Genomic DNA, 27,322 nt, shown 5'->3' with positions numbered 1-27,322 from the left:
CTCGTAAAATGCACACTTTTTCGCATGTTCTTCCCCATTTTCTGTTCCGCCCCCTTCCCAGCCCTCTGCGCAAGCCACGCCCATGCTCTGCATACTGTGTTGTGCAAGGCGCTCAGTGGCTCGTAGAGACGTTCCGAGCATGTGCAAACTCCACACAAGTCCAAGAAAAGTCACGCACATTCGATTCCATGAATCGACTAACGGATTTTCGCAACGAGTTTGGTGCGCAAGTTCTCTATTTCCCATGCAAATAATTCCATGAATCAGGCCCTTTGTTTTCTTGAGAAGACTTTTTTTCTGTGTGTATGTTTGCTCAATTGGTCAACCATCTTAATATTCTACTAGCTGCTGCCTTCCTCCTCTCACTAGTTGATCCGGATGCTCTGCTTCTTCTGACACTGTCATCAAAACTTGCCATGCTTCCATTAATTGAAGATTATGTTGTTTACATTCTGGTTACAGATCCCTCGTCTTCCACTGAGCCGGGCTCGGGACAGGAAACTTTGGGCTCCGTCATATCTTCCAGCATTAAGATCAAGCGTGCAGGACATCGCCATCGACCCTACCCGTACCACATCTTCTCATCCCTGCTGGATAACCAGGACAGACGCAGGAAGTGAGCCAATGACCAGGGACAAACGGACATTCCTGGAAGTCTAAAGATGCCCAGCCCTAGTGCCCTGCTGGTTGCAATGGCACTCAGTGGCTGTCGGTGCATCACAGCCCTCACTCCAGGCCTTCTCATATGTTCATGCTCTTGCATGCGTGTGCCCGGTCCAAGATGAAGTTAGCATGTTTGAAAATACTTTAAATCCAGATTCCGTTGATAGGTTTCTTTAACTATATGTATTTTATTTGCTTTTAAAAATGATCGGAGTAAGCAAACAAAAAAAGGGCTCCAAGAAAAATAATGACAAAATCAACCACTGGATTTGCACATTTGTTTCTGCCCACACACTGCATTATGACGGCTTTAAATAATTGCTTCCCAACATCCTTTGTCATTCATACTGTGGAATTTTTCCACTTGTATAATCATGCTGACATGTCGTTACCCTGGTGGAAAAACAAGCCAGATTTCCTAGATAATTCCCTGGCAATGTTACTCCTTCATGTGTACATCAGATGAGATCATCTAGGCAACTCCTTAATCCCCTTCTTGCTGATAGGTAGGACTCCCTGCCCTAACCAACCATAAACCCTGGAGCTGACCCAAGGGAATGTTGGGTAGTGATACCATATCAACAGTGGAGCATGGGGAATCGGCAGACTGTAAACCAAGTCGTCCACTGGGTAGGCTGGAGAGCACCTCCCCAGAATGCTGTCAGCTTGTCATGATTGTGTTCGGCCATCCTAGAAAGGCACATCAAAAACCAATAGGTATTTGCTTAATGCCAGCCATTCGATCTATGAGGAGCATAGACGCATGGTGAATTGAAATGACACGCTGGGGTTATCTTTATGCTAGATATGGTCTCTGTCCCAATGTCTCTGTGTCATGAGTGCTTTATTGGTGCTATTGCTTGTGTGTTCAGGTAGCCCCCGTCCTGCTTTCTGGGCTTGCTTACTCATGTACATCTGGGACTTTTTAATTCCTTGCTTGCTGGTGGCCTTGCCACACTTTCATGCAAAACCTTGCTGGCCAGTTCCCCATTGCTACAGTTCCGCTATTCACATGGCACTTCTTTCTACAATCAGTTTGCCCTAAATGCATGGACTGCATAAGGAAGTGTGTTCATTGGCGGCTGGTTTAAGGATTCAGGATTTCTTTCACCACTTGCACAGACATCAGTCCATGGTGACCCAAACACTTAAAAACTTTGTGTTATTGTTAACCTGGCTTCAGTCCCCTTTCCCTGACCTGCTGTTGGGCTCGTCCGTGTTGTACTGGGAGCAGGGAATGTCTTCGGTCAGTCAGTACCCTTGCATTGTCCCAAGTGACATCATTTACATACATTTGTACACTGAGAAAGCTCTATTGGCTTGAACCTTTGGGCACTGACCTTCTCCTTAGCTATACATGGCCCCTACGTAGTCGCGGAAAGCAGCACTTTTCATGCAAACTCCTGTCCTTGTGCATGAATGGGGCAGCCATTTTAAAAATTGCACAGGAGCCTTGACAGGGATCCCCTGTGCGGGATCAAGAAAAACGCAATGCATATGGAATCACTTGCTCAAATACCATGAATGTGACCCCGAACAAGGAACGTAGATCTCGCCCAGTGGATTTTAGTCTTTGTTGAGTCTGACATCGAGGCCAAAACCATTAGTGTTGCCTCGCTCTTCCTCATCAACACAATAATTCCTTTCTTCAAAGGAAATCCAAAGAAAGCATCACAAACACACAATAGAACACAACAATATAACATAAAACACAGCATACAATTAAATAGCCCCTTACTAGTTCACAGAGGGCCCGACTCATGGAACTTTTAGCATGAAGTAAAGTGACTTTGCACTGGTGCAAATTGACTTTGCACCGCCAACACACACCCTGATTCACAGAGCGGAGCAGAGTGTATTTTTGCAGTGCAAAGTGACTTTGCACCACTTGTGCACCGGTGTGAAGTCACGCTGCACTGTAAAAATACACTTTGCACCGCTCTGTGACTCGGGGTGTTTGTTGGCAGTGCAAAGTCACTTGAACTGTGCTAAAGGTTCCATGAATCGGGGGCTAGAACTCGTCTCTTGTTTTAGAAGAGGGAGGGAGAAGTCCTTCAGATGCAGATACCCGTATTGCTGGTTGCCTGGCCTAGCCACTGGAGCACAGGCATATCCTAGTGTGTGGACTTAGGTTGGCACTGTATGGGAAATCTTTGGGCAGCGAAATCACCCTCTGGCTCAGTCAAGCTGCCTGTGTTGCAAGCTGTGTTGAGAATCAGACTGTAGATCACTTGAATACATGACCCAAGTACCATGATGCAGACTTAATAGGTTGCTGAATCAGGTAGAATGCATGGCATAGGGACAGCTACCTCAAGCCCAGTGTCTCTGAGTGGGTTCCTTGCACTTCTGCACTTTGTTCCCAGCCCCACTGGGTAGTGCCCCAGTGATATGGAATCTTTGCAGAAGCTGCTCCAGTTCTCTTGATGATAGTCTTTCTCACGCAGCAATCAATGATGAGGGCTTCCTGTGTTCTAGATGCTGCAAGAATTCCTCTTCTATGTTCGGACCAGGACTGTTTTTCAGCGCACAGCCCTCTATCGTTAAATCTAGTCTCTACTGCTGTCACAGGACTCCTACCTGGAATCCACCACGTTGTTTCTCAGGGTTTAATGGTGCCCAACAAGGATGTTGTGAAACCAGGTGCTTGCAGAGTAAAAAGTTCCTATAATCCAGTCATAATTGCAATTTAAAAATATTCCTGTGTGTGTTAATATCATCATGAATCATATCCCAAATGATAACCTTGATATATACTTACTTTCTCCAAATGTTAAGAATATCTAACACTATAATAAAAAGCAAGATGTATGTTTCTCCCTGTATGCTTGTTCAATGCAGTAGCTTCGCCCGTTGTCACCACTAGAGGAGGCTGTTGCCTTAGGATATATAGAGACAATGGGCCTCATTACGAGTCAGGCGTTAAGGGTTTTACGGCGCCGTAAACGGCGCCGACCCTTAACGCCTGATTACAAGGTCCCTTTGCGGGATGGTGATTTTAACGCCTGCTTTTTGCAGGCGTTAAAAACCATGCCGCAAAGGGACCTTGGTGCTAAGTACGGTGCCGCAATTTGCGGCACCGTACTTAGCGCCTTCCCCATTCCCATTATGCCCTATGGGGCAAAAATGGGGAAGGGTCATGGCGGAAGGGGGAATTACCACTCCGCCAACCTCGGAATGGGGTGGTAATTCCCCATTCCGCCATGGCGGAGTCGGAGAGTTACCGGCATGGACCATGGTGCTATTAGCACCATGGTCCATCCGCCAGGGTCGTAATGAGGCCCAATGCCAATTCACATATCTAAACCTGTTATCACCGCTAGAGGGAGCTGTAGGCTTAGGATGTATAGTGGTCATACTCTGTGAAAGAAAACCTGCACTTTGCTGTACACTAGTTAATGATAATAATACAGCGATTAATTCCTCGGCGCAAATTGGCCATTATACTGAGTGGCCTGACTCCAGGCTAGCCTGCATCAAAGCCTCCGGTATTGGTCCCCTGCTGGTTTAGGGGCACACCACCTCGAATATTCACCACCCTCCTCCCTTCCCCATTAAGCCAAGAGATGCCTCAGTGTAGGCAAGACAGAAACATCCAGTGTTAACAGCATGGTGCACGTACCTGTGGCGCTGCCTTTAGGCACGTCTTTCCTTCCGCAGTGATCATTGTAAACAGGAAGCTGGTTGCTAGTTATCACATCTACACGCTTCAAGTGTACTTCCCGGACAGATAGCTCACAGAGTTAGGTGCGTTCTGCCGTGGCCTGTGAGCTACCGATCACATGTTCATGTCCCATCAGGGCGAACCCAGATGTTCATGGTTCTGCGGTTGATAAATTACGCATGTTGAAAAGGGTAACATTAGCTCTGGCGCTGTGAAGCTTGGTAGCAAGCACTACATAAACAAGTACAAACGGGATGGTTCTCTTTATTTTTAGGATGATACATGCGCAGTTCTTTTGTACATGGTCTAATTCAGAGCAAAGTGTTTCAGAAAGACCATTAATCATTGCCTGATGGTTCTGTTTGTCGAGTGCAGGGGCGTTCACATGTGGAGTTGACTATGTGCAGTGTTTCGAAAGTGGGTTTTTAATTCCGTACTGGCTAGGATGCGGGTCACATCCCAGCCCGTCCCTGTTTGTACCAGACTCTCCTCACCTCAAAACACTGTAAACATAGGTGTTCATATTTGTTGAAATAATTGTATTGGAATGACAAGTATTGGCCCAAACTCACCATCAAGTAATACTGCAGCCAAAAAGTGAACAAACCCAGTCCTAGCATATAGGGCAAATGGCCAATGGGAGATTAATCATGCAGCATTTGCATCACGTGATTGAAAGGCGCTGGACACCGGTCCCAGAAGAGGAGTGGAGTGTGTATCCAGAGATTGCAACAATTCTTTCAATGTCGTCATTATAGTATGCAATTATTCGAGTGTTGTGTCAACCAGCGCTTCTGCTTCTCCGGGAATGGCCCAGACACGAGTGTTACAGCCAATGCCCGATGAGGACAGTGGGCAAGAGGGCAGCGCCTCTCATCAAGGGCTGTGATTCTATGTGCACCGCACTCAGATCAGAACAACCTGTGTCTGAGCATTGCAGTAATCACACCGTGTTCGAGAAAAACGTCATCATGACATTAACTGAGCACGAGGGGCTTAAGTGCCTTCCGAAAAAGATCCCCTTTGTTGATCCTGAGAATCTCTTTGCGCAGCAAATTCTACAGGTGCGGCCCAGCGGCTGATCTGCTACAGTTTTGCAGTGCGGTTTGGGAATGTTTAATAATGGGTCATTAACCAAATGGAAACTGCAAAGGATCACAGGGATTTCTACCAGGAAGGGGGGGGCATAGCATAACAGGTGTATTTCTACAGCTCACGTTCAGCCCAAGAGGGGCATCTTGGCGCTATTGACAGATAACAGATGTTTATTGTTGCCCAAAGTAATGGTGTGCATTTTATCAACCTCCGAAGGATGAAGGGCTGACTAACCTGTGACAACAGGGCCGAACACAGCACCTGTACTGGATGCACTAGTCCACCGAGCCACAGACCTGGCTGAGGCTGATGCTTGTCCATGGATTCACTTGAGGACCAGGCAGATAGTTGTGAACGACATCTGCAAATGGTATATGTTCTCTGCAAAGGGGAAGACCTTCAGTGAGGCAGGTGACGTGCCGCCCTCCATTGGGAGGAGTATGCGGAGAATAGGTAGGTGGAAGAGTTACCTTACACCCAGTGAAGGGTGCACATACCACCAGCCTGAGAGGCACCTGTCTGCAGCACTGAGCACGTATTGCAGGCAAATAGGGGTCATCCAGGCAGCTGGAAGGGAGCGACAGATGAAGCAGGTCGAAAACATTTTCTCCCGGAGACGAGCAAAACCTCATCAGTCAATAAGTAGGTTGTGTGGCGCACGGTAGGGAGAATACATCCTGTCCATCATCTCTGTCACCACCACCAGATACACCTGAATCGAAGGAGCTCCAACCTCGGACTGGACTCATGGATTTCAATAACTGAGCCTTGAACCGCGTTGCTCTGGTCACCTTCACAGCCTACCTCAGCACAATCTAGTCACAGGGGCGAGCTTGCATCACCAGTTCAGAGCAACCCCCCCTCCCCCCGCTCCACCATACACCTGCTAATCAGCACGTAGAGGAAACTTGCACCCAAGGCACAGTCTATCCTGCAACATGTCTGTCAGATACCAGAGCCCTACTGCGACTGCAGGTTTGGACACGTTTACAGTGCTACAAAGTCATGGCAATGCCAGCTATGCACTGGACAGAACACCTTTGACACTGATATCTAAAATGCGTGCACCGCAGGTACAGTGCTTAGCTGGGAGTGCACAAAGAGCACAGTCAGCATGGGAATGTCACACTCAGATGCAGTAGTGTTTTCATGCTGAAAGATGTTCCCACTAGAGCCCATTACGGTTCTCCTTGGACTGAGCTCTAACCAGATGCAGTGCTCCAGGCTTTATCTAGAGCGGACCAAACTGAGTCTGGGACAACATGTAGGGCTAAACCTCCCAGACAGCAGCGAAGGCAGATGATGAATACTATTTAAATGATCTACTAAACAGCTGTAGAAGAATGAAAGGCATAGCTTGTTCAGATTGGCTGATCCTAGTAGCCAGCTGTTATTCTGGCGGAGCCAGGTAAAGGATCTTGGGAAATTCTTATGAATGAAAATAACCTTTCTTATAGATGAAAGCATTTCTGCAGGTGCAAAGAGGCCATGAACACTGCTGTTATTGGAAACCAATGATGCTTTAACCGCATTGTGCATATAAGTGATTGGCTCATCACTGGAACCAACCGTGCCCCTTTTCTTTCTCTCCAAGTCGTTCCTGACTATCCCCGGCAAGCATACCCATTTCCAAGCAAGCCTGCCCATTTCCAAGTCAGCACCTTGCCCATTTCCAAGCAAGCAACCCTTCCCATTTCCAAGCAAGCAAGCGTGCCCATTTCCAAGCAAGCATGCCTATTTCCAAGAAAGCATGCCCATTTCCAAGCAAGCAAGCATGCCCATTTCCACGCAAGCAAACGTGTCCATGTCAAAGCAAGCAGCCATGCCCATTTCCAAGCAAGCAAGCATGCCTATTTCCAAGCAAACAAGCATGCCCATTTCCAAGCTATTTCCAAGCAAGCATGCCCATTTCCAAGCAAGCAAGCATGTCAATTTCCACGCAAGCAAACATTCCCATGTCAAAGCAAGCAGCCATGCCCATTTCCAAGCAAGCAAGCATGCCCATTGCCAAGCAAGCAAGCATGCCCATTTCCAAGCAAGCTAAATGCAAATCTTGATTGTGCTTCCGTGAGTGTGCTTCCAGTTGCGCTGCACTGATATTGTGACTATGCCCAAGTAGTTGTGCCATGTTGCGCTTCCATGTGGAACAGTTCATCTTGTCTTTGCTATAATGCTGTAACCACAAAAGTGATGCGTGGAAGGTTTTGAATTAATCTGAACCTCTGGCTTTGCTTCAATGCTGATCACTTGTACAGAAGTGCACCATACTGGATAGAGGGCGTCTTCTCTATGCAAAGTTTTACCCAACCTCCGATATTAACCCCAACAGTATATGCTGCCGTATCACAGAATCTGACTGAAATGGAGAGAGTCCTAGTAGAAGTCCAGCCTTATGGGAATTGAGAGACTACAGCAACACATGGACATGTCTCCACCATAAAACCCTTTACAATTAGATTGACTCCAATAGGTCGACCTTCAATGAATATTGAGCAAACAGGAAACGAAGAAAGGGAAGGGCTGGTAGCCAGGAGGGGTAATGCATTGAGATATGGGGAGGAAGCACCCATAAAGTAAAATAAATGGGATCTAAAAAAAAAACAACCTAACAACGACATTATTGGGTCAGTTTTATTACTAAAGACGTTTTCCAGAAAGATGCTTTCACATGGAACTGAGGCAGCTTCTTGCTACTTTGTTGTGAAGGGTGACCACTTAATTGTCCTCACGTGGCACAGAGAAACGGGATGTGCTTCTTCATGGGCATGATGAAGACTTTGGTGAGGTGGACCATGGTCCCTTCTCCTCGAACACGAAGGGCTTCGAAAATGTAGGCACAGCCAGGCGTGCCGTCCGGTAAGAAAATTGGCTCTCCCTCTGCCAGCTCTGAAGATGCAAGGTTCTTAGCAAATGCACTCCCACCAGCACCCCCCGCCTTCATGGGGGCGGGAAGACTTTGGGTCGTAGACACACTGCCTCCATTCATGCTCTGCACAAGTAACCCCAAGTGGACAAATTCAGGGCAGCATACAGAGGTGGAAATCAAAACGCGCAAGATACGTCAGGCCATACAGTGAGGTCTACCCATGAGACATGGTGAAATGTGCACCCTCATTCTCTGCCTAGCAGGTAAGTGGGGTGCACAGCTTAAGGCCAGTCTGTGAAAGCAAACTGAGGCCTGCAGTTCCGCTGTGCTGAGGTCCTCGCAGCGCTCAGGAAGTGGGGCACATCCCACAAGGTTACCAATCTTACTGACTGTTGTGCGGTTTGCAACCAGTTTCCCTCTGCTGTGCTAACAATATAAAGAGGACCTGTTGCGTGCTGAAAACAAGCACCACATGTTAAATTCTTCCAAAATGGTGCACATCTCAACGGCGCCCATTCTATGCAGACGCCAATCGTTTCCACAGACATATGCACGATTTCAGGGAAGTTATGTTATTTGGCATTTGTATAGTGCCTACTGCCATTGGTATGGCCTTGAAGCGCTGTGAGGTTGAAAACCCTTTGGACGACCGTACTCTGAGTTGAGAAGTGGTGAGAGGAGTGGTAAAATGCATGTGTGCATTTTTTTCGCCTGATGGCAGATAGGTAGGGAATGGCTAGGAAGTGCCAAAGGTGTTCTCTATTTCACATTGCCTCACACCCAAATAGCTCTGAAAATGCCTGTCCTTGAACGCTTTCTTCACTTTCACTTTGTTTGGTGGTTGAATGAAGGTTGCAATTATGTAACTGTCCTTTGCTAACACTGCAAAAAGGTGTTCAGTGCTTGAGGATAAAGTGGTGCTATAAATGTTCCTTGTGAATTCATAGTTATCATTATGATAATGTGCATGGTTGTTTGTTACTTGCTGGTTGTCTCAAGTACGCATTTGTTGAACATGCCGTGTGATAAATATAGTACCATGCGTTGATATTTAACCCATGTGCTGCCGCGTTCATGCTGTGCCCTACATTTACTTCACTTACATATTCAGCATAAACAATGTTGAGGGATCATGGGAGTCGCAGTCCAAAGCACTTGGAGAATCGCAAGTTGCGTACACCAGAACCTATACATTTCATTGATGCAACAGCCATAATCACTGTGGCATGGTAGGGGTTGCACATCGCATTTGCACTGTATTTCATTTACTCCTACATCCGTCCCCTTTCCTCCATACTTTTGGGACATTCCATCCTGTGGGACGGGACCGGAGCACTTTTTGTAAAAAAGCATCAAATTGAAAAATGTGTCCTTCTTCTCTTTTTACATGGGGAAATGCATGCGGCCGTATCCCCGCCCTCCTTAGCTCCACGCTGCGCATTGCCCTTCAGTCCTTTTCTCTGCGAGGTCGGGGCTGGACACATTAGCATCACCAGGAAGACCTTTTTTCTTTCCTGTTGTCCTGCTCTCCTGCGCCGGTTCTGCGGTCGCATAGTCCTCTGTCTATGCCGGAGCGTCTGGGATTTTCCACTTGTCCTTGTTGCGAGTGTCGCTTCGCTAGGGTGGATCCCCATTCTCTCAGCTTGGAGTGTCTGTGACCGGATCACCATTGGGACTCATGTTTCTTCTGAGACTCCCTTTCGGTCTGAGCACTTCAATGTCGTTTTCACAGGTGGGAGGAAATCTTCCAGAAGGTTCCTCCATCGGATTTCCAACTCTTTATTGACAGATAGAAGAGATGCCCAGGAAGTTCTTTCCTTTTCAGGGCACCCCGGCCAGGGGACTCCATCCCGGGGTCCTACAGGTCTGAGAGGGCTACAAAAGCTCTGCCACCGGGGTTATCCCTGAGGTGCCTCGCAGGCCTAATAGGTGTACCAGAGTGTTCTCCGAGGGGCCTGCCTATACCGGATCACGATCCGAGGTTCACCGATTAGGTGCTAATAGCCAGCATAGTCGTGATGAGGCGTTGGGTACCACAGTTCGCTCCGAGGTCTCCTTGTCTGGAGCTTCCCACACAGACACTGGGGTGTGCCCTGAGGCCTCTATTGAGTCTTTCTGTACCGAACCACGGTTCAAGGGCCCTCTTGAGGGAGCTATTAAGACCGGACTCTGTTCTGAGGTTCCTCTTAATGAGGCTGAGCTGTGTACCAACAGAACTGAGAGGCCTGTAAAGGTCTTGTCTGTGAGGTGGATTCCTCAACTTTTCAGCGCCCGCGGAGGTACCGGTTCTGTTGAGGGGGCACAGGGAGAGGTCGTTGACCATAACTCCTGTTACTGGCGTTGCAGAGGTTCCTCTTTTGGAGGCTACTTCAAGGGACAAGATGTCCAGTAAACATCCAAGGCCTCATAGTAGCGGCTCTGCCGAGGATCCTTGTGTCAAGGCTAAAGTTTCAGTCACGTCCCCTGACCAATCTGTGGAGTCAACTGCCTCATCTACACATGTGACGCAGTTCTCCTCAGATGTTCACAAAATGGCGGGCGTTCCTGAGTGGTCTATGGCAGCCATTTTGGATTCTTCCCTCACACCCACGCGATCGTCGGTGGATGCTGGGAACCTTCTTTTTGGTGGACAACCTTATCCACGCGACAGTGTGAATCCGTTCCGCCCTTCCTATGACTGGCGTGCTCAGATGCCACTACCACATTCGGTCTCGCTTCCTCCTACATCTGCCCCATTAGTCTATGTAGGCCCGGTTGGTGGCCGGCCCTCTTGGCAGCTCTCCTCTCTACGTTTGTGGGGTTATGTTCCTCATGAGAGGCCTCTGCCCACTCCGCCGCCTAAGGCCTCGGCAGAGGATGCCTTTTTTTATACATTTCATAGTTTAATGAACTCTGATCCTATGAGGGAGTACTTTAAGGGCCTCTTTAGGGAAATCTTCCCTCATACTCCTTTGCCTCCCCCGACAGTTCCTGTCACAGCGCCTGTCACCCCGGCAGTAGCACCTCCTCTGCAGCCTGGCTCTCAACTGGCTCTTCCGCCTCTGCCTCTCTTGTCACCGGTGGACAAGTCTTCAGCAGAGTGTGATGGCAATCTGACGCCTGTCGCGTCGCAGTCGGGGGATCCCGAGGCTCTAGACAACCCCTTGGCAGATCAGGACAGTGAGAACCAGCCGCGCTCTGTATGAGCATTTCACGACCAGGTACTGGACACAATGGCACCCCTTGACATACCAGTGCCTGAGGCACCTGCTCTGCAGGAAGGGGTGCTTTTGGGGGCGCTAACCTTGTGTTCACAGGAGCGTACTGGCCTGTTCCTTCAGAGGGACGTCCTGGCTGAGGCCCGCAAGGTCTGGGATTAACCCCACACCGGGCTTCACATAAATAAAAGAATTGACACCCATTACAGACTTCACACCTCTGAGGAAGTAGTCTTGGCATCATGCCCACACCTGTCCCCGACGGTGGTAGCGGCCGCCACTCTGCAATCTAAGCTGCCTCTGCAACTTCCGCAGCTGTGGCTCAAGTTCGGTCCCAGGAGGACAAATTGCTTGATTCCTCGTGCAAGAAGACTTATGCCAATTTGGCGCTTCAATTGCGTCAGGCCAACGCAGAGCTCATCCTGGCAGCGGCGAATATGAAACTGTGGAGAGATTTGGCTGACTTCCAGGAGTTCATTCCTGTCAACAGGTTAAAATACTTTAAAGGCGGCTTGTCAGACTCTAGAGTGTTGGCGCAGGATATGCTGGAGGCTGCTGCGCATCATGCTGACACCTTGGCTCGTGGCCTCATGCTGTGGGTGGACACCTATCATCAGGCTTGGCTTCATGCAACAAAGTTTTCAAAGGAGGTCCAAGATAAAGTTCTGGACCTGCCTTTTGATGGCAAAGAGTTGTTTCATTCTTCAACGGATGACGAGCTCACCAAGACTAAGGTGAGCACGCAAACTGCCAAGTCTCTTTTGCTGCTCGTGAAGGCCCCAGTCAAAGGTCAGAGATCTGGGTCCCTATCTCAATCCTCTTCAGGCTTTAGAGGGTTCCAAGATTGCAGGTTGCGCGGGACTGATCCTCCATCTGGTAACTCCCACCAGAAAAAGCCACATGGCTGATTTTTCTCTCGGTCGTCAGCCTTTTCTTCAGGGACAGGTAGTCTCTCCGCCGAAAAGTCTGCAAAATGATATTTTTTGGCGCTCGCACGAGACTCCGGTGGGAGGACGAATCTCGTCTCATCTGGAGGTGTGGCAAATGGTCACCAACGACCGGTGGGTTTTTGTCCATCCCTCGGAGGGGCTTCAGCTTGCCGCTTCCACCTACCCCACCCTTCAATCCTCCCTTTCAGAAGTCGGGGACACCCTCCCTCAGAGCCGAGGTCCAGAAGCTTCTAGATCCCGGGGCTATAGAACCCGTTCCCCCAGTGGAATGAGGGGAGGGCTTCTACTCATCGGTTTACGGTGCCAGAACCCAACCAGGCTGGCCTACGCACCATTCTAGACCTTTCCCAGTACAACCTTTCACTTCCCCAAGAGAAATTCAAGATGATTATGCCCTGCCAAATAAAGTCCTCTCTTCAGAAGGGCGACTGGCTCAGCGTTGTGGACCTTCAGGATGCTTATACGCATATCCTGATCTGGAGCCTGCATAGGAAATATCTGCGGTTCTCCCTGGGAGAGGAGCACTATCAGTTTTGAGTGCTCCCTTTTTGTCTCAGCTCTGTGCCACTTGTATTCACAAAGATGATGTTAGTCATTGCGGCTTTTTTAAGGCTACAGGGTATTCATGCGTATTCATATTTGGACGACTGGCTCTGTGCCCTGTCCGGTGAAAGTCTCAAGCAATGTTCAGTCTCTCCTTCAGCTCCTGTTCAGTCTTTGGTTGTCAGTGAACTGGTGGAAATCCTCCATGATGATCTCTCAGGACCTGATATTCCTGGATTTCGGTTGGAACACGATCGACTGCAGGGTGTACTTGATGGTGGACAGGATGGCAGATCTGTTAACCACATGTCAAGTCTTCATTCAGTCGGAGAGCATGTCTGCCTGGTGGTTCCAGAGGCTTCTGGGCCTCATGGCCTCGTGTGTGCTTGCTCTTCCCCTGGCGCGTCTCAAGATGCGACTTACGCAGTTGGCTCTTCGGAGCTCCTGGCTCCAGGCGGTGGACCCGGACACCAAAATGATCCCCGTTCCACCCTACATGATGACAGATGTCCTTTGGTGGTCTTCTTCTAGCAATCTGTCGGTGGGTGCACCCTTTCAGGAGCCCTCCCCTCAGGTGACCATTAGGAAGGACTCCTCCCTCATCGGGTGGGGCGTGACGATGGAACATCTTCAGGTTTTCGACCTGTGGTCACTGCAGGACCGACAATTTCACATACATTATCTGGAGCTTCTGGCAATTTTCCTGGCGCTCAAAGCTTTGAGCCAGGGATTATGAACAAGGTGGTCCGCATCCGCACGGACAATGCGGTATCCATGTTTTACGTCAAGCAGCAGGGGGGTACCAGGTCACCACCCTTTGTAGATCTAGCCATTCAGATTTGGGAATGGGTCATTCAGCACAGTTGTTGGCGGTACACATTCCAGGCCAGCTGAATGTAACAGCAGACTCTTTCAGCTGGCGAGCGGTGGTCAGCTACGAGTGGGAGCTGAACACGGAGATCCCCTTTGAAATTTTTCGTCATTGGGGCACTTCAGAAGTGGACCTCTTTGCGATGTCATTGAACAGGAAACTTCGTCTTTATGCTTCCAGGAACGGGCTCGGAGTCTCTTCCCTGGGGGATGCTATTGAGATTCCATAGCACGCCATGAGGGCCTATGCCTTACTGCCTCTTCCTCTGATGCACTGGGAGCTATACAAGCTCAGGAACGTGTTGAATGGCACTCTCCTGTTATAGCCCCATGCTGGCCAACCAAATTCTGGTTTTACAAGCTTCAGCATCTGTCATTCTGCTCACCGATCAGACTTCTGCTGATTCCCGACCTGCTTCACCAGAGCGATCAGCAGATGTGGCACCCCTCCCCACAATCTTTCAGCTTAGCGGCCTGGTGCCTGAGTTCAAATCTTTAGAGAGTTTCAATGTGTCTGCGGATAATATGCGTATTATCCAAGCAGCTAGAAAACCTTCGACCAGGTCTCAGTACAGGAGCAAATGGCTCAGTTTCTGTCACTAGTGTTTAGCAAAAAAGCTGGACCCCAGAGAAGCTGCTATTGACAAAGTGCTGTCTTTCATTTCTCATCTGGCAGCTTCAGGCATGCATGTTTTGTCTTGAAGGACTTATTTGTCAGCTATTGCCGCCTACCTGTCCACGGACTCTTGCTCTTTTTCTTTGACCAACCCTGTCATTAAAAGGCACTTTGCAGGTCTGTTGCATCTGTATCCACCTGTGCGCAGCCCGCATCCTAAGTGGGACCTGAATGTGGTCCTTAATTCTTTGTCATAAACCATTCAAGCCCATGGCTACGGCAGACTTGAAATTCCTTTCATGGAAAATGGCCTTTCTGATTGCGGTAACTTTGGCAAGGTGTGTAAGCAATATTCAGGCCTTGTCGGTAGAACATCCATTCCTCACATTTTACAAGGATAAGGTTGTCCTCCGGACCAATCCCTCTTTCCTTTCAAAGGTGGTATCTGATTTTCATCTGAACCAGTCTATTTCCTTACCAGTTTTCTTCCCAGAACCGGCTTCAGATGCCGAGAGGGTTTTGCATAATTTGGATGTAAGGCGAGCTGTTAAGTTTTATTTGGACAGAACATCTAATCTTCTGAGCTCTTCCCAGCTCTTGGTGACCTTCGGAGACCCAAAAGGAAAGCCGGCTTCGAAAGCAACTATGTCCTGATGGATTGCTTTCTGTATCTCTGAAGCGTATTCCGTTCAGGGCCTTCAACCTCCAAAGGGAATTCATGCCCATCTTGTGCGGGGCACAGCAGTTGCCATTGCTTTCCAAAAATATGTTCCCTGGGAAACCATTGCCAAGGCAGCGACCTGGGCTTCCCTATCAGCTTTTGTGAAACAATACTGCTTAGACCTGATCTCCAGGGCTGATGCTCAGTTCAGGCAAGCTGTTCTTAAAAACCTCTTTCAGTAAGTTCCATCCACCCGTTATCCTGTATGGAGTGCTTGGTAATCTCCCAAAAGTATGGAGGAAAGGGGACGGGACGTAGGAGTATAATACAGTTACTCACCGTAGTGACTACTTTACTCAAAGTCCATAATTCCCTTTCCTCCATACGCCTGCCGTCCCCTCTAATAAGTATCCTCTATTATTGCTTAAATGGTCTCAGACCTGGCGATAGAAAAGGACTAAAGGGCGATGCGCGGGGCGGAGCTAAGGAACGGCGGGGTTAGGGCCACGTGTGGTACCCCATATAAAAAGAGAAAAAGGACACATTTTTCAATTGTATGCTTTTTTACAAAAAGTGCTCTGGTTCCTTCCCACGGGACGGAATTTCCCAAAAGTATGGAAGAAAGGGGAATACCGACTAGGAGTTAGGTAGTCACTAACTTTATTAAAAGGCGGCACATCCAATAAAACCAGGGAAGGATGGGGTTCCGGGGGCAGCACGCTGATTGAGACTTGAACTCAGGGTCAGACCATTACATTCAGGTTGCTTTCTCATTTAACTATCGAAATGGTCTACTACTCTAAACACAAACATAGTTTTTTTTATCATCAATTGGTCTCTGACACAAACCAGCATATTCTATGGTTGCTGTTGTGTTTTTCTCAGTTCCAGGCCTGATGTAAGCACTTGTGGTTCTCGTAACTAAAATGGTCTTTTCCTGACTGACCCAGTGAAAACTCAGGAGTAGATGGTGTCTACCGTCCTGCAGTGTTACGCTATGCAGTCATGATATCGAATGGAAAATAACTAATGCAAACTTTCCCAAAAAAATACTGAATGCTAAATATATAGGGGGTGGGGTAAGCAGTTAAAATGTGTGGGGATGGATCGTGGATGGGGTTTGAAGCATGGGTAAACAGGAGGATTGGGGAGAACACCCCCAATAAAACAAAAAGACTTTGGTATTTTTTTTCCAGTGAAGTTGCATTCGTTATTTCTCAATTTGTTATAACCACATGTAACCCATTGTTACCTGTAAGGTAATGGAACAGGAACCCGCTTTCTCTGGAAACAAAGGTTCACCTACAGGGCAACAAGCTAAGGAGTTATTTCCTTTAGCTGTTGCCGGTTTACCTTTCTGGACCAATGAGGATGTACATGTCAAGGAAAGTATGTCACTTGATGAGTCAGCAAAAGGGAGCCAAATTCACACCCGGTAGATAATGGGGCACACTCCTATTGTGAGGGTGCTGGGTGGCCCCTACACTGTCAATCTCTCATATAATATATGGTTTCTCTAGCGAGGTAGCATCAAAAACCGGTACAACAACGTGTGCCTCGATTGGAACAAGTCTCCTACCCACAAGTCCCCGTTTCCATCCGATTCAGGGGACACTCTTGTTTTTGGAGCTCAAACGAGTACCTCCTCTGAAATGAGTACATTGATAATTTGCCTCCGGAACCATCGGACCTCAGTGGCCGAGCTTCAGTTAAACTTTTTGGGAGAGGAAGTCACAAACTTCCATGCCTAAAAATGTGGAAGCCATTACATTTTTGGAAAGACAAAATATGTTCTGTGCTTAAGAGCTGGGGAGTGAATGACGTCCGTGACAAAATAACTGAAAATGAATATTTTCAAGCAGAGAATAAAATGTCAGAGATAGTAGGAATTAAAATTGTGAAGCCCCACTCTGGCTTGGTAGTCTAGAGAACAACTCCTGGAGATGTTCAAGGACAATAGAAATGCCATCACCATGTTTAAGGCTACTTCTGAAGTGCCACAAATGGAAACCATCATTTGAACGCACTGCAACCTTTGGCAGTGCTTGACTTCCTGCCTCCCATTTTTTGGGAAGTTTTAGGGTTTTTTCTGGATTCAAAACATTCCAAAAAGGCTTAACTGGAGCAATGATCGCCGATGGTTAACTAAAGGTGCTAGAACCATGTCTAAAAGCAGCGGAAATGTCCAGCTCATCACTGATGCCTGTTGAGAATGTGCCTTATTTATGACCCCAATGTCTTGCATGTGAAAAGTGTCTTTTGCCTTTCATTTTTTAAATAAGTTTGATGTGTTTTACAATTACTGGTGCCTCCATGGGAATCCAGGTATATTTACACCCTGGCATTATTTCGTGTGTTTCTTTAAAGTGCCAAGGAGGTGGTCTAAATAATTAAAGGGAACAGTGTGCTTTTGAGAAGCTATACTGTTATGTCTTCTGTACTTGCCAATGTCGTATACGTGAATGATACATTTAATCTCTTCTGTATTTCCTGAGGGTTATTTGCCACATGGAATATGTTTTGTATTCAGCTTTTAAGTGGAAAGCTTTGGAGATATTTCCCAAGCAACCACAACCTGCCAAAGACCTGATTTATAGTGCACTGATAAATAAACATGCTGTCATTAAAGCTGGTGTCTGCGGTTGTACATTTATTCGCCTTGGGTGATTCCTGCGACAGAGCACGCATCTTAGTATGAAAGGGAATCTTTGCTATCAAAGTAGGGTGCCTCAGCAACATAACCAATAATGACCTTGTTAGGGCACCCTAAGCCCACAACATTAACGAACTATCCCGCACCGGCCTTGCAGAGGGCAGACATGACGGCCTCTTCCCTCCCTTGCTCTCTCACACAGACCTCATACAAATGTTTCCATGCTCTGCTGGATGGGAAAGTCCGACCTCGGGAACACCTGTCCAAGGAATCCAGAGGTATCGATGACGCTGAGGATGCATCTGGTGTATTTACCCACGTGCCTCTTGCCTAAGAGAATTATGCAGTATGCATGTGCTTTTAAAAGATCATTCTGGATACGTTGGGCCTCATTACAAGGTTGCCAGTCGGTAACAACGATACCGGTAAGCTTGCAGTACACTTGTTACCGGACCGGCAAACTACGAGGTCTGCGAGCGGGTGCCTTTCAGACCGGCAGGTCTGACCTGGCTGGCATAATGGCACCCACGAGCAGATCTACATGGTACCGCCTACCATTCCCATTGAGTCCTATGGGACGCAAATGGGAATGGGGAGTCATTTTTACCGGCACACGGTGAAGGGGAATTACCGGGTCTGCCAGGGCTGGAATGCCCCGGTACATCCCCATTGCCAGGTGCTGGTAAAAAAATGACTCAGGGGCAACCGTGCTGGTATTTACCAGCATGGCTACTGCCAACCCTGTAATGACACCCGTTATTATTTTGAGGTTCAGGAGGTGTTGTTGCTCCTTAAACAGAATAGGAGCTTCCCGCTCCCTTACAGGATGCTGCCCCTGCAAGGCAGTCAGCCATAATAGATTCTGAAAGAGAAGAAATAGATTTTGCTAGACCAAGATTGGGATCAGTAACCATCATCTTTTGCATCATGTTTAAAAACATGAATTGGAGGGTACAGTCCAGGATGCATTACAGAAAGAGTAGGCAGATGACTTTCCATGAAGGGAGCCATGGGATATATTCCCAAGTAAGGAGGGGAGGTTGCGGCTACTATGGCCTTTTCTCTTTTGGCCCCTTTTCATCTGCTGTGTCCAGACACCCTACCCTTCTCATTGACTTCCTCTTTATTTCTTGGCATCAGGAAGAGCAATCCTCTTTGAGAATCGTTGGAAAGCATTGAATTCCTTTGTGAAAGTATCATCATCAGCCTGGTAAGATCTAGGTCGGCCACACCATGAGGCCAGAATATATTACATACCCTGTCCCTGTTAAAAACATGTCTTGCTCTTGGACCTTGCTTTTAAAACCACAGAGTGAGCAAAACCTATTACCATTACTGTAAGCGGGTTGATGCTGCAGCCTTTTTATAAAGTGCACAGAGGATAACGCAGGGGCAATGCGTTGGAAGCGAAACCATGCAGAGCAAAAGAGGTTCTCAGATTTGATGCGGTATCAGAGAACCAGTAAATACACTACAATAAAGAAGTACATGCAGTGCTAGATTTGCTGTCAAAGCATATATTGCAAGCAAGACCATAAGTGAACCACAGTATTTGATTAATTGTTTGGTAAAAGGAAAGAGTTTTCTACTCAGTGTAACTGAAGAAGGGTACGCTGAACGAACAGTCAGAGTTGGCAGGGGGAGATTTGGTGTCTGCCAATTGTGTCGGTGGAGAATCGCAGGAGAAGTGGGTGTGGAATGGGGGAAGGTTGACAGATGTCACTATTGTCATTTGGTCAATGCCATTAGGTTTTGGGTAAAGTGGGGAGGTTGACAGTGCTAACGAGAGAGTGATGCTTTGCAAGAGTCCCGGAGCAGAGCGGTCATGTATTTGAACTTTGCATCTGCAAGACTTAGTATATTTTATTCTTACAGATCTTGTTGTGGTCACCCTCAAACCTTGCTTACACAAAGGTGAGGATGGTGGTATTCAGAAGAACAGGAAGGCCCAATGTACTGTGCAATAATCAAAGTTCACTCTTCTGCACCACTGATCATACTGCTCAAAAGTGACCACGTTTTTGAAGCCCTGCCGGGATTCAAACCTGAGTCCTGCAGGGTGAACACAGAAGTCTGGTGCAAGATCTTAGTTCACTGGACTATCTTGTATAAAAATTCCACCTGTTCCACCTATTGAAACCTTTAATAAATGATGCACCACCAACCTCAAACAATCATACTAGATACGGCCGGGAGAGCTGCCAGCTGGGTGAACCTCTGAGTCAAACCACATTCTGTACCAGAGAACTGGTGCACTCAGGGGATACACCAGTAGATTGCAATGATACTTGGGAAGGGCCCTAGGCTTTCTGTGGAGGTTAGGTGCCCCCATAAAAGATCCAGCTCACTTTTGATTTGCTTTTCAGGGGAATTGGTTAGCTGTCATAGTAGAAGATAACAGTGGACTCAGATGTTTTGGTTCAGATGAGTTTTGGTGGATTTATGTGGAGTCAGGTGGTACTTTGTTTCAGTGTAGAAGTTCTTCCTGCATGTTGAACGTTGTCTGCTTCCTTTTGTCTGTTTGTGTGTTCATTAGAAACCACCTTTTTCATCCTTCTTTTTTTATCATTACCTTCCCTCATTAATGTTTAAAACGTTTAAAAAAACACCAACAAAAATTCCAATGCTCTTTTCCCCAAAACTATGAAAACCTAAATGAATGTATCAATCTTTCATTTTGTTTTAACTTACAAGCCTTTCTAAAAAAAAAAACATTAAAAGTAATGCCCAGACGTGGGTCGCAGATATGCTGTGCCTAGAAGCCCACCCTGCACCTCATTCATGAAGCCCTATGATGCATGTCTGTGTCCCAGCAGTTTGAACTGGACTGTCCCTTTTGAGTGGGACAAGGCCTGATTAACAAATAGTCTTTCCTCTTATCAAATAACACGAGTGACTGAAAAATGATGGACCGGAGGGTTGCTAGAGCGTTGCCAGTGGTTTTCAATTGATGGAAATTCCATCAGCCATGACTCTTCAGTTTTGTTTTCATGTGAAAAAGTGGAGGCCTCTTATGTTATTACATATACAGAGAATAGTAGCAGCACAAGAGCAACAAACAACAAGGAGATCTCAGAAGAGTTTCTTCTGGGACTCCAAAGAGACTTACATAATGAAGAAGAGTGTTTTGTAGACTTTTGAAAGAGTGAGGCTGCAGACTTTAAAGTAGGAAGACAAGGTAAAGATGTGAAGCCTTATAAAAGCCAAATAAGTAAAATAGGCTGTGAATGGATTAAACATGTAAGTGTTCAGGGGCAGATCGTTTCCATGGAGAGCTCAGTGTGTGTCTATGGGACAGGCACATATTAGTGTTATCCACAGTATTCAATGATATTCTGACAAAAACATATTCCCAAGGCATTGAAACTGCCAATTACAACACTATTACCAAACAGTAAGAAAGATCAAACGACATACTGAAATTATAGATCAACAGCAATGATGGATACTGATCGCAAACTACTGGTGCACAATGTGGTGCATTGGACCATACTACTATGACACTTGAGGGATAAAGGAAAACAAGAAGGGGGGAGAAAACGAGATATGGGAATATCTAATATAAGGAAAGCAGGCTCCCTGCTTCTTGAGGTCTGGTGGGATGAGTCGAGCAACTTGCTAGACTTATGGGGGATAAATCACTTATGTACACTTTTAACATCAAATATACTTGTGTGTATGGAGAATTCAACCAGCCAAACTAAAATTCATAGAAAACTGTAACACTTTTAATACATATTTGTAAAAAACAATTTGTGATAAAACTTCATATAAAACATTAAAAATCTCCTAAAGTGACAAGTGCAGAACAACCTTATAGTGGTAGAAAGCCTCCAAGGGTCTACCTATATAAGGTTTAAAGTGCAAGAAAAATACAATAAGCAAGGCAAATAAAACCGTACCTATTTCACAACACACTTGAGGTAAACATAATTAATTACAACCAGCAGTGTTAATTGAAACAAAGTCTTAGTATCCATATTTACAAAAACCATAAAGAAGGAAGAACAAATGGAAACCTGATTGTAGAGTACCAAACAATTATGATTACTCTATGGTTGGTATATTTGTGTTGTGCAACTATTCATAACAACCTTTACAAGTATTCATCTCGTTAACACCATTTCTTATTAATGTTGATATGAACCCTACATGTTTCGTTCCTATGGATAAACAATTTGTTGCAGGAACTTCTTCAGGGGTAAAATGTTTCCAAAGTGGGAAAACCCAGGGGGCGGGGGGGTTACTAAATTTATGGTTGCACCACAACTGAGAAATAAGAGTTTGAGTATCAGATGTTCTAAGATTAGATAGACATAAGTGGTATAGCTCCCCAGTAGAACTTTATCAATGCATTAGTTCGCGATTCTCTTCTCTGCTTAATAGAGTGATGGAGTCTAGACCAGACCTAAACAAAGAAAACACAAAAAAGGGGACCTAATTAGTGGGGTGTCACCTAACTGTATAACCACACTAATGAATAAATGTGGTATTATATGGATGCTTACCATAATATTATTTAAGTGGAGTGTCCGGGGTGGCTGAATAGGATCATTACAAAGCAGTCACCACAGTCCCTATGGATAAAAAGAAGGGGGCATATAGGTAGTCTGTCATAACCAAATGTGAAATGCTATCAGACAGAAAAATGCCAGTATCATGAATAATACGGCAGACACTAAGTATAGATAGAAATAATGGACTCACTGTGTTACTGTAAGTCGCCATGTTCACAGACGGTTGGTTATAGAATACAGACTTTTAGAATACCTGTAGACGACAGAAATATATGTATTGATCCGAGGAAGATAAAGTCCATAACGCATTATGTAAAAAATGTACACGCATAGCAGCATGTTAGATTTAAGTATCATGCAGTCTCAAATAAAGTATATGTATAGGCCACGTTACACGAGTCACCCGCTGTCAAGGCTTCAGTATGGTTTAACTATAAACTGGAGCGGGTTCTCAAAAAGACGATAGAGAGCTGAAACAAGAAAAAGTAAGAGTAGCTAGTACGTACCCTATTACAAAAGAAAAGCAAATAATGCAATCACCCAGAAGGTAAGTATATTTGCCCATTTGAGATAGAGTAAGGGTTATACATATCTCGTAGTTGACGATCAAATGTACGACAAGGATAAAAAATGTGCAATTGCGGATCGAGTCGCGTAAGCACCAAGGTAATGTAAGTTAAAATACGAGTGCTTACCAGCAGTAGACACGCTGGGGAGAAGTGCAGCGGGTAGTGCGAGTTTGTTCGAGTCAGCTCGCAAATGAACAGCTGACCCTTACAAAAAAGAAAACCCGTCCCTAACCAAGGGAAGCTGATCAGGTGATGTTCGTACATTGGATCAGGCACCTTGACCCATCATTTGCAAGCATGCTTTATTATGAGGCGGGCAGGGCGGGGCGGGTCGGGTCGGGTCTGGTCTGCAAACGTCACAGGTTTCCTAGACCTGGTGGAACTTCATAGGAACTCAGAAAACATAATGATAACTTTCTGAAGGAAAGCCTTTGTGAATACCGCTTTCCTCCATTATTTATTGATCTTCTTGTGACCATCGAACTCCAGGTCTCAGGCGATGGCAAAGCAGCAACTGTGTGCAGAATTCTTACTAGTGAGAGGCACAAGACAGGATAACTCCCTATTCCCACTACTATAAGGCGTGGCATTGGAACTCCTCCTCCAGTCAATTTCTGACAACACAGGTAAATCAATCCCATTTGGTGAAGCTTCAAATAGGCTGCTGGCGTATGCTATGTACTGCTGCTCCTTAAGAACCTATATGTAACTCTGCAAAGAGTGCTTGAACAGATAAAAGTGTATGATGAGGGTTCAGGGTGTCTATTTAAGGCCTAATCATTAAACAACAAATGCATTTCTACAGTTCAAACTCCTTCAGTCAATTTGTGGCAACATCGGTTTATCAGGTTTCCAAGTTACAAATAAAATGCTAGCATATACGGAAAATGTCCTGTTGTTACAAAATAACTTGTATGTAACTCTGCCAAGAGTGCTAGAACTGTTGAAAGTGTATGATGAGCCCTGAGGATAGCAATTAAAGGCTTAATAATTAAATAACTGATGGATTCCCATGGTTGCAACCCTTCCTCCAGTCAATTGGTGGCAACACAGGTAGTAAGTATATCAGGTGTTGCATATGGCAGAGTTTCAAATAAGATACTACCATATACGGAAAATGCCATGTTGCCCCTTAAGAACTTGGATGTAACTCTGCCAAGAGTGCTAGAACTGTTAAAGGTATACGATGAGACATCAGGTAATCTGCCTGCTTTTAAGACCTGTCAGTAGCTGGAAAATTCAATAGGAATTCATTTTAATTGCTGCATTCAAAGAATAACGTGTAGGCGCAATTTATATTTGTCACAAAACAGAGAGTAAAAGCAAAGAATAAAGTGAATTTCACATGTTTTAATCTTTACTATTACAGTAAAGTTTGTAAACGTTGAAAATAGCATGCAAGAAGCTAACGACAGTGTTGATAGTTGCCTGTATGCCATTAGCTCTTTTAAAATTTAAAAAGTGCCCACTGCATGTTTTTTAGGAGTACGAGTGGAAAAAAATGGTTACAATAATTTATAAGGAATTGGGTAGTTTATTGTGGGGGCATGGCAGAGGGCCAAGTTCTCCTTCATCGCGTGAAGGGTAAGAGGAGCGTGTGCATGGTATCGTACAGAATGATGTGGTCATCCTGGAATCACATGGGTCATGACTTTTAGCTTTCTCATCATCATCATTATCATTCCCAGACTAAGTGGCTGTGGGTGCTGGCGGAGACCAGGAACCTTTCATATACTTTCCTCTAGCCTATGTGTTGCTTCTCCCTGCATACCATCAGAGGGTACCATCTGAAACTGCTCCCTCTCTTCTACCACAGAGACACCCGGTTACATCTCCTTCTTCTCTTCCTCCTCTGACTGCAATATCTGGGCAAGCAATAGTAATATTGCACATCGTAGCGATGTGTAGCAGAAGTTGCTGCAGCTGGATGTGAAATGTATGCCTTCAATCTGTCACACACAATTCTATAAACCCTGATGCACAAAGCAACAATGTTGTCTGATGTAAAAGGCCTTCTAGCCACATGCACCCCCCAATCTCCCTGGTCAGTTACACAAGGAAATGGCACTTATGTTGTGCACTTGAACCCGTAGGCCCTTTAAGCAAGGTAAGTGAGGTAAGTGAGGTAGCGCAATATGGGATGGATGGGGATGCAAAACTTACTGTTGCACTAATAAGACGGTCTCAGCAAGTTGGCAAACTTTAGCTGTTTTATTAACAATTATCTAATTATCTAAAACAGGGAGTACAACGGACAACAACGAACATCTCACAGTATTTCTTTCAACGTTTTACATGAAAAAAACACATATTTATGACAAAAACTCCTCATTGACGTCATACTATGTGTCATAATAAGTAAACCTAAGTTGGATTGTGGTTGGTCTACGGGGAACATCTAGGTATACTTTCTATGGGGGATAGGAGTGTGATTGGATCGCCAAAGTAAGGTGGACAACTATGCCCACCTCTAGTGCAAGTCATCTTCAGTGCCATAAAATACAGGACACTTCTTTAACTTTCAAACTATAGGGCTCTTTGCTATGTGGCCCTCTATGATTGGTTGGCATGCTTGTACCCTTCTGGAATATTCCACTCGCTAACAGCACACAAGCTGGTACCACAGGTGCTTGAGGGTGGACTTGACCATGCCTTCCCACCCAATTAGCCGATCATCCATCATCCCTCCTGCTGTCTGCCATTCAAATTGTCTTTGAGCTCAGCCTTGGCAAAGTATTACTGCGCCTGAGAAAAGAAGAGAGTGTGAGCAGGGCCTTATCTTCCGTGTGGATGTAGCTTGGCCAAAGTCTGTTTTCATCTACACCATGTGACAGGAGACCGTGTTTTTAGTTCCTACTTCACCTTTAATATTATTAAATGAATTAAATGTAAGACTCATAGTGTTTTTCCAATGCACCTCAAAAGGAGCTTGCTTTGCTTCTCGCGTTCATTTTATCTTCTCGAAGGCTAAATAGTTTCTTTACTGCCCCAACCCTTGCCACTGAGCCAGACAATCCTTCTCGAATTTTCCTTCATCGTCAGCTGTCTTTCTCTACTGCACCACACTTTCAGCCTTTTTGCAACTGAGGTCCTAGCGTGCTAAAATGCGACGTGGAACATCCAGATCCTATACACATATATATAATCGCAGCACTGCCTACAGTCTATTCTCTACTTATAGCCTGCCTTCATGGTTACTTAGTCTACTTGCGTTTCAGCATCGGTACATTTATAAAATGGCTTGCATTTTCTTCAATGCTCTCCGCATGTGCAATCTTGATTCTGCACATGGAATGTTACTCAATTCTTTACTTTGCCATCAACTTCTATAAGGTCTATTCACCTTCTTCCTTGGCATCTCTTCTTGGTGTGTCATCTCTGCTTCATGTGAGGTCACCAGTCTCTTGCCTTCACCGCTTCACACTTCTTCAGGAACCTCCTTTAAGAGACTGTCATTTCTCTGCGGGCATGTAGGGTTTTCTCAATGGATGCCTTGTTTCAAGGACTCTTCACGGTATAGGTACCATTATTGGCGCTATGCATATCACAACTTCTGGCTTCCAACATATAGTCAAGATAGGGGCGCGACTTCCGGTAGAGGCATTTGGCTCCTCCTCTACACACTCTATTGTAGCCACTGAATAAATTGTCTCAAAACAATTCTAATCGTTTTTTTTTGTTGTGCAACTAATATTGTTGTCTCATCACAAATGTTTGCCATTAGTAATTTTGCTCCTCTATTACAAAAGGTTGGCTCATCCAGTAAAACTACAGAATATAATCTCCTGCCTCCAAAACATTCTAATAACGTTTCCTTTGCAATCAGTATTGTCACAAAAAGGTAGCACACTCTACTACGCCACTGCGTGTCATCTACTGACTCCAAACAATTCTAAGGCTCTTTCTTTGCAACTATTATTTTGTCTTATCACAAAAGAATGGCAAGACCTGCTCAGTTACCTCCAAGTTGTGTAATGTCCTGTCTCTAAGCGATTGTAACACTTTGTCTTGGCGATTAGCATTTTGTCTCGTCACACATCTTTGCTATTAGTATTTTCTTCTGCTGTCACATAATGTTAGCACAACTAGTACAGCCACTAAATGTAATCTCCTGCCTCCAACCAATTCAAACATTTTCCCCCGCAACTAGTATCTTGACATCACAAACATTGGCATGACCCACTCAGTTACAACTACAGAATGTAATTTCCTGCCTCCAATCAAGTCCACGATTTTTCTTTGCAAATAATATTTTCTCCCATTGCACACTGTTGCTTCTAATATTTTCTCTCATCTCTCATCAAAAAGATGGCACATAAATTAAAGCCACTGAATGTCTGGCTTCCAAACAGGTGATATAATTTATTTCCCCTCCTTACATAAATGTGGCATGATCAGGTCCATCGACTGAATGTAATCTCCCGCCTGCCTCTGAGCAATTCTGGGATATTCACCTCA

General features: G+C 45.7%; 1 protein-coding gene across 4 annotated transcripts in view; it reads left to right on the top strand.

Annotated features, from left to right (window-relative positions):
* Positions 1-17,753, top strand: part of COL26A1 (collagen type XXVI alpha 1 chain) — a 1,569,010-nt gene extending 1,551,257 nt beyond the window's left edge. For all 4 annotated transcript variants that reach the window (XM_069614996.1, XM_069614997.1, XM_069614995.1 and 1 more), the window contains exon 15: positions 463-17,753. In XM_069614996.1, coding sequence (XP_069471097.1) covers positions 463-620 — 158 coding nt within the window. In that variant the 3' untranslated portion in view covers positions 621-17,753. The remainder of the gene's footprint in view (positions 1-462) is intronic.
* The last annotated feature ends 9,569 nt before the right edge of the window (positions 17,754-27,322 follow it).

This window comes from Ambystoma mexicanum, chromosome 9, assembly GCF_040938575.1.
Source record: "Ambystoma mexicanum isolate Mex_15411 chromosome 9, UKY_AmexF1_1, whole genome shotgun sequence".
NCBI lineage: Eukaryota > Metazoa > Chordata > Amphibia > Caudata > Ambystomatidae > Ambystoma > Ambystoma mexicanum.
The sequence above is the reverse complement of the archived record's forward strand: the minus strand, read 5'-3'. Positions and strand labels throughout refer to the sequence as shown.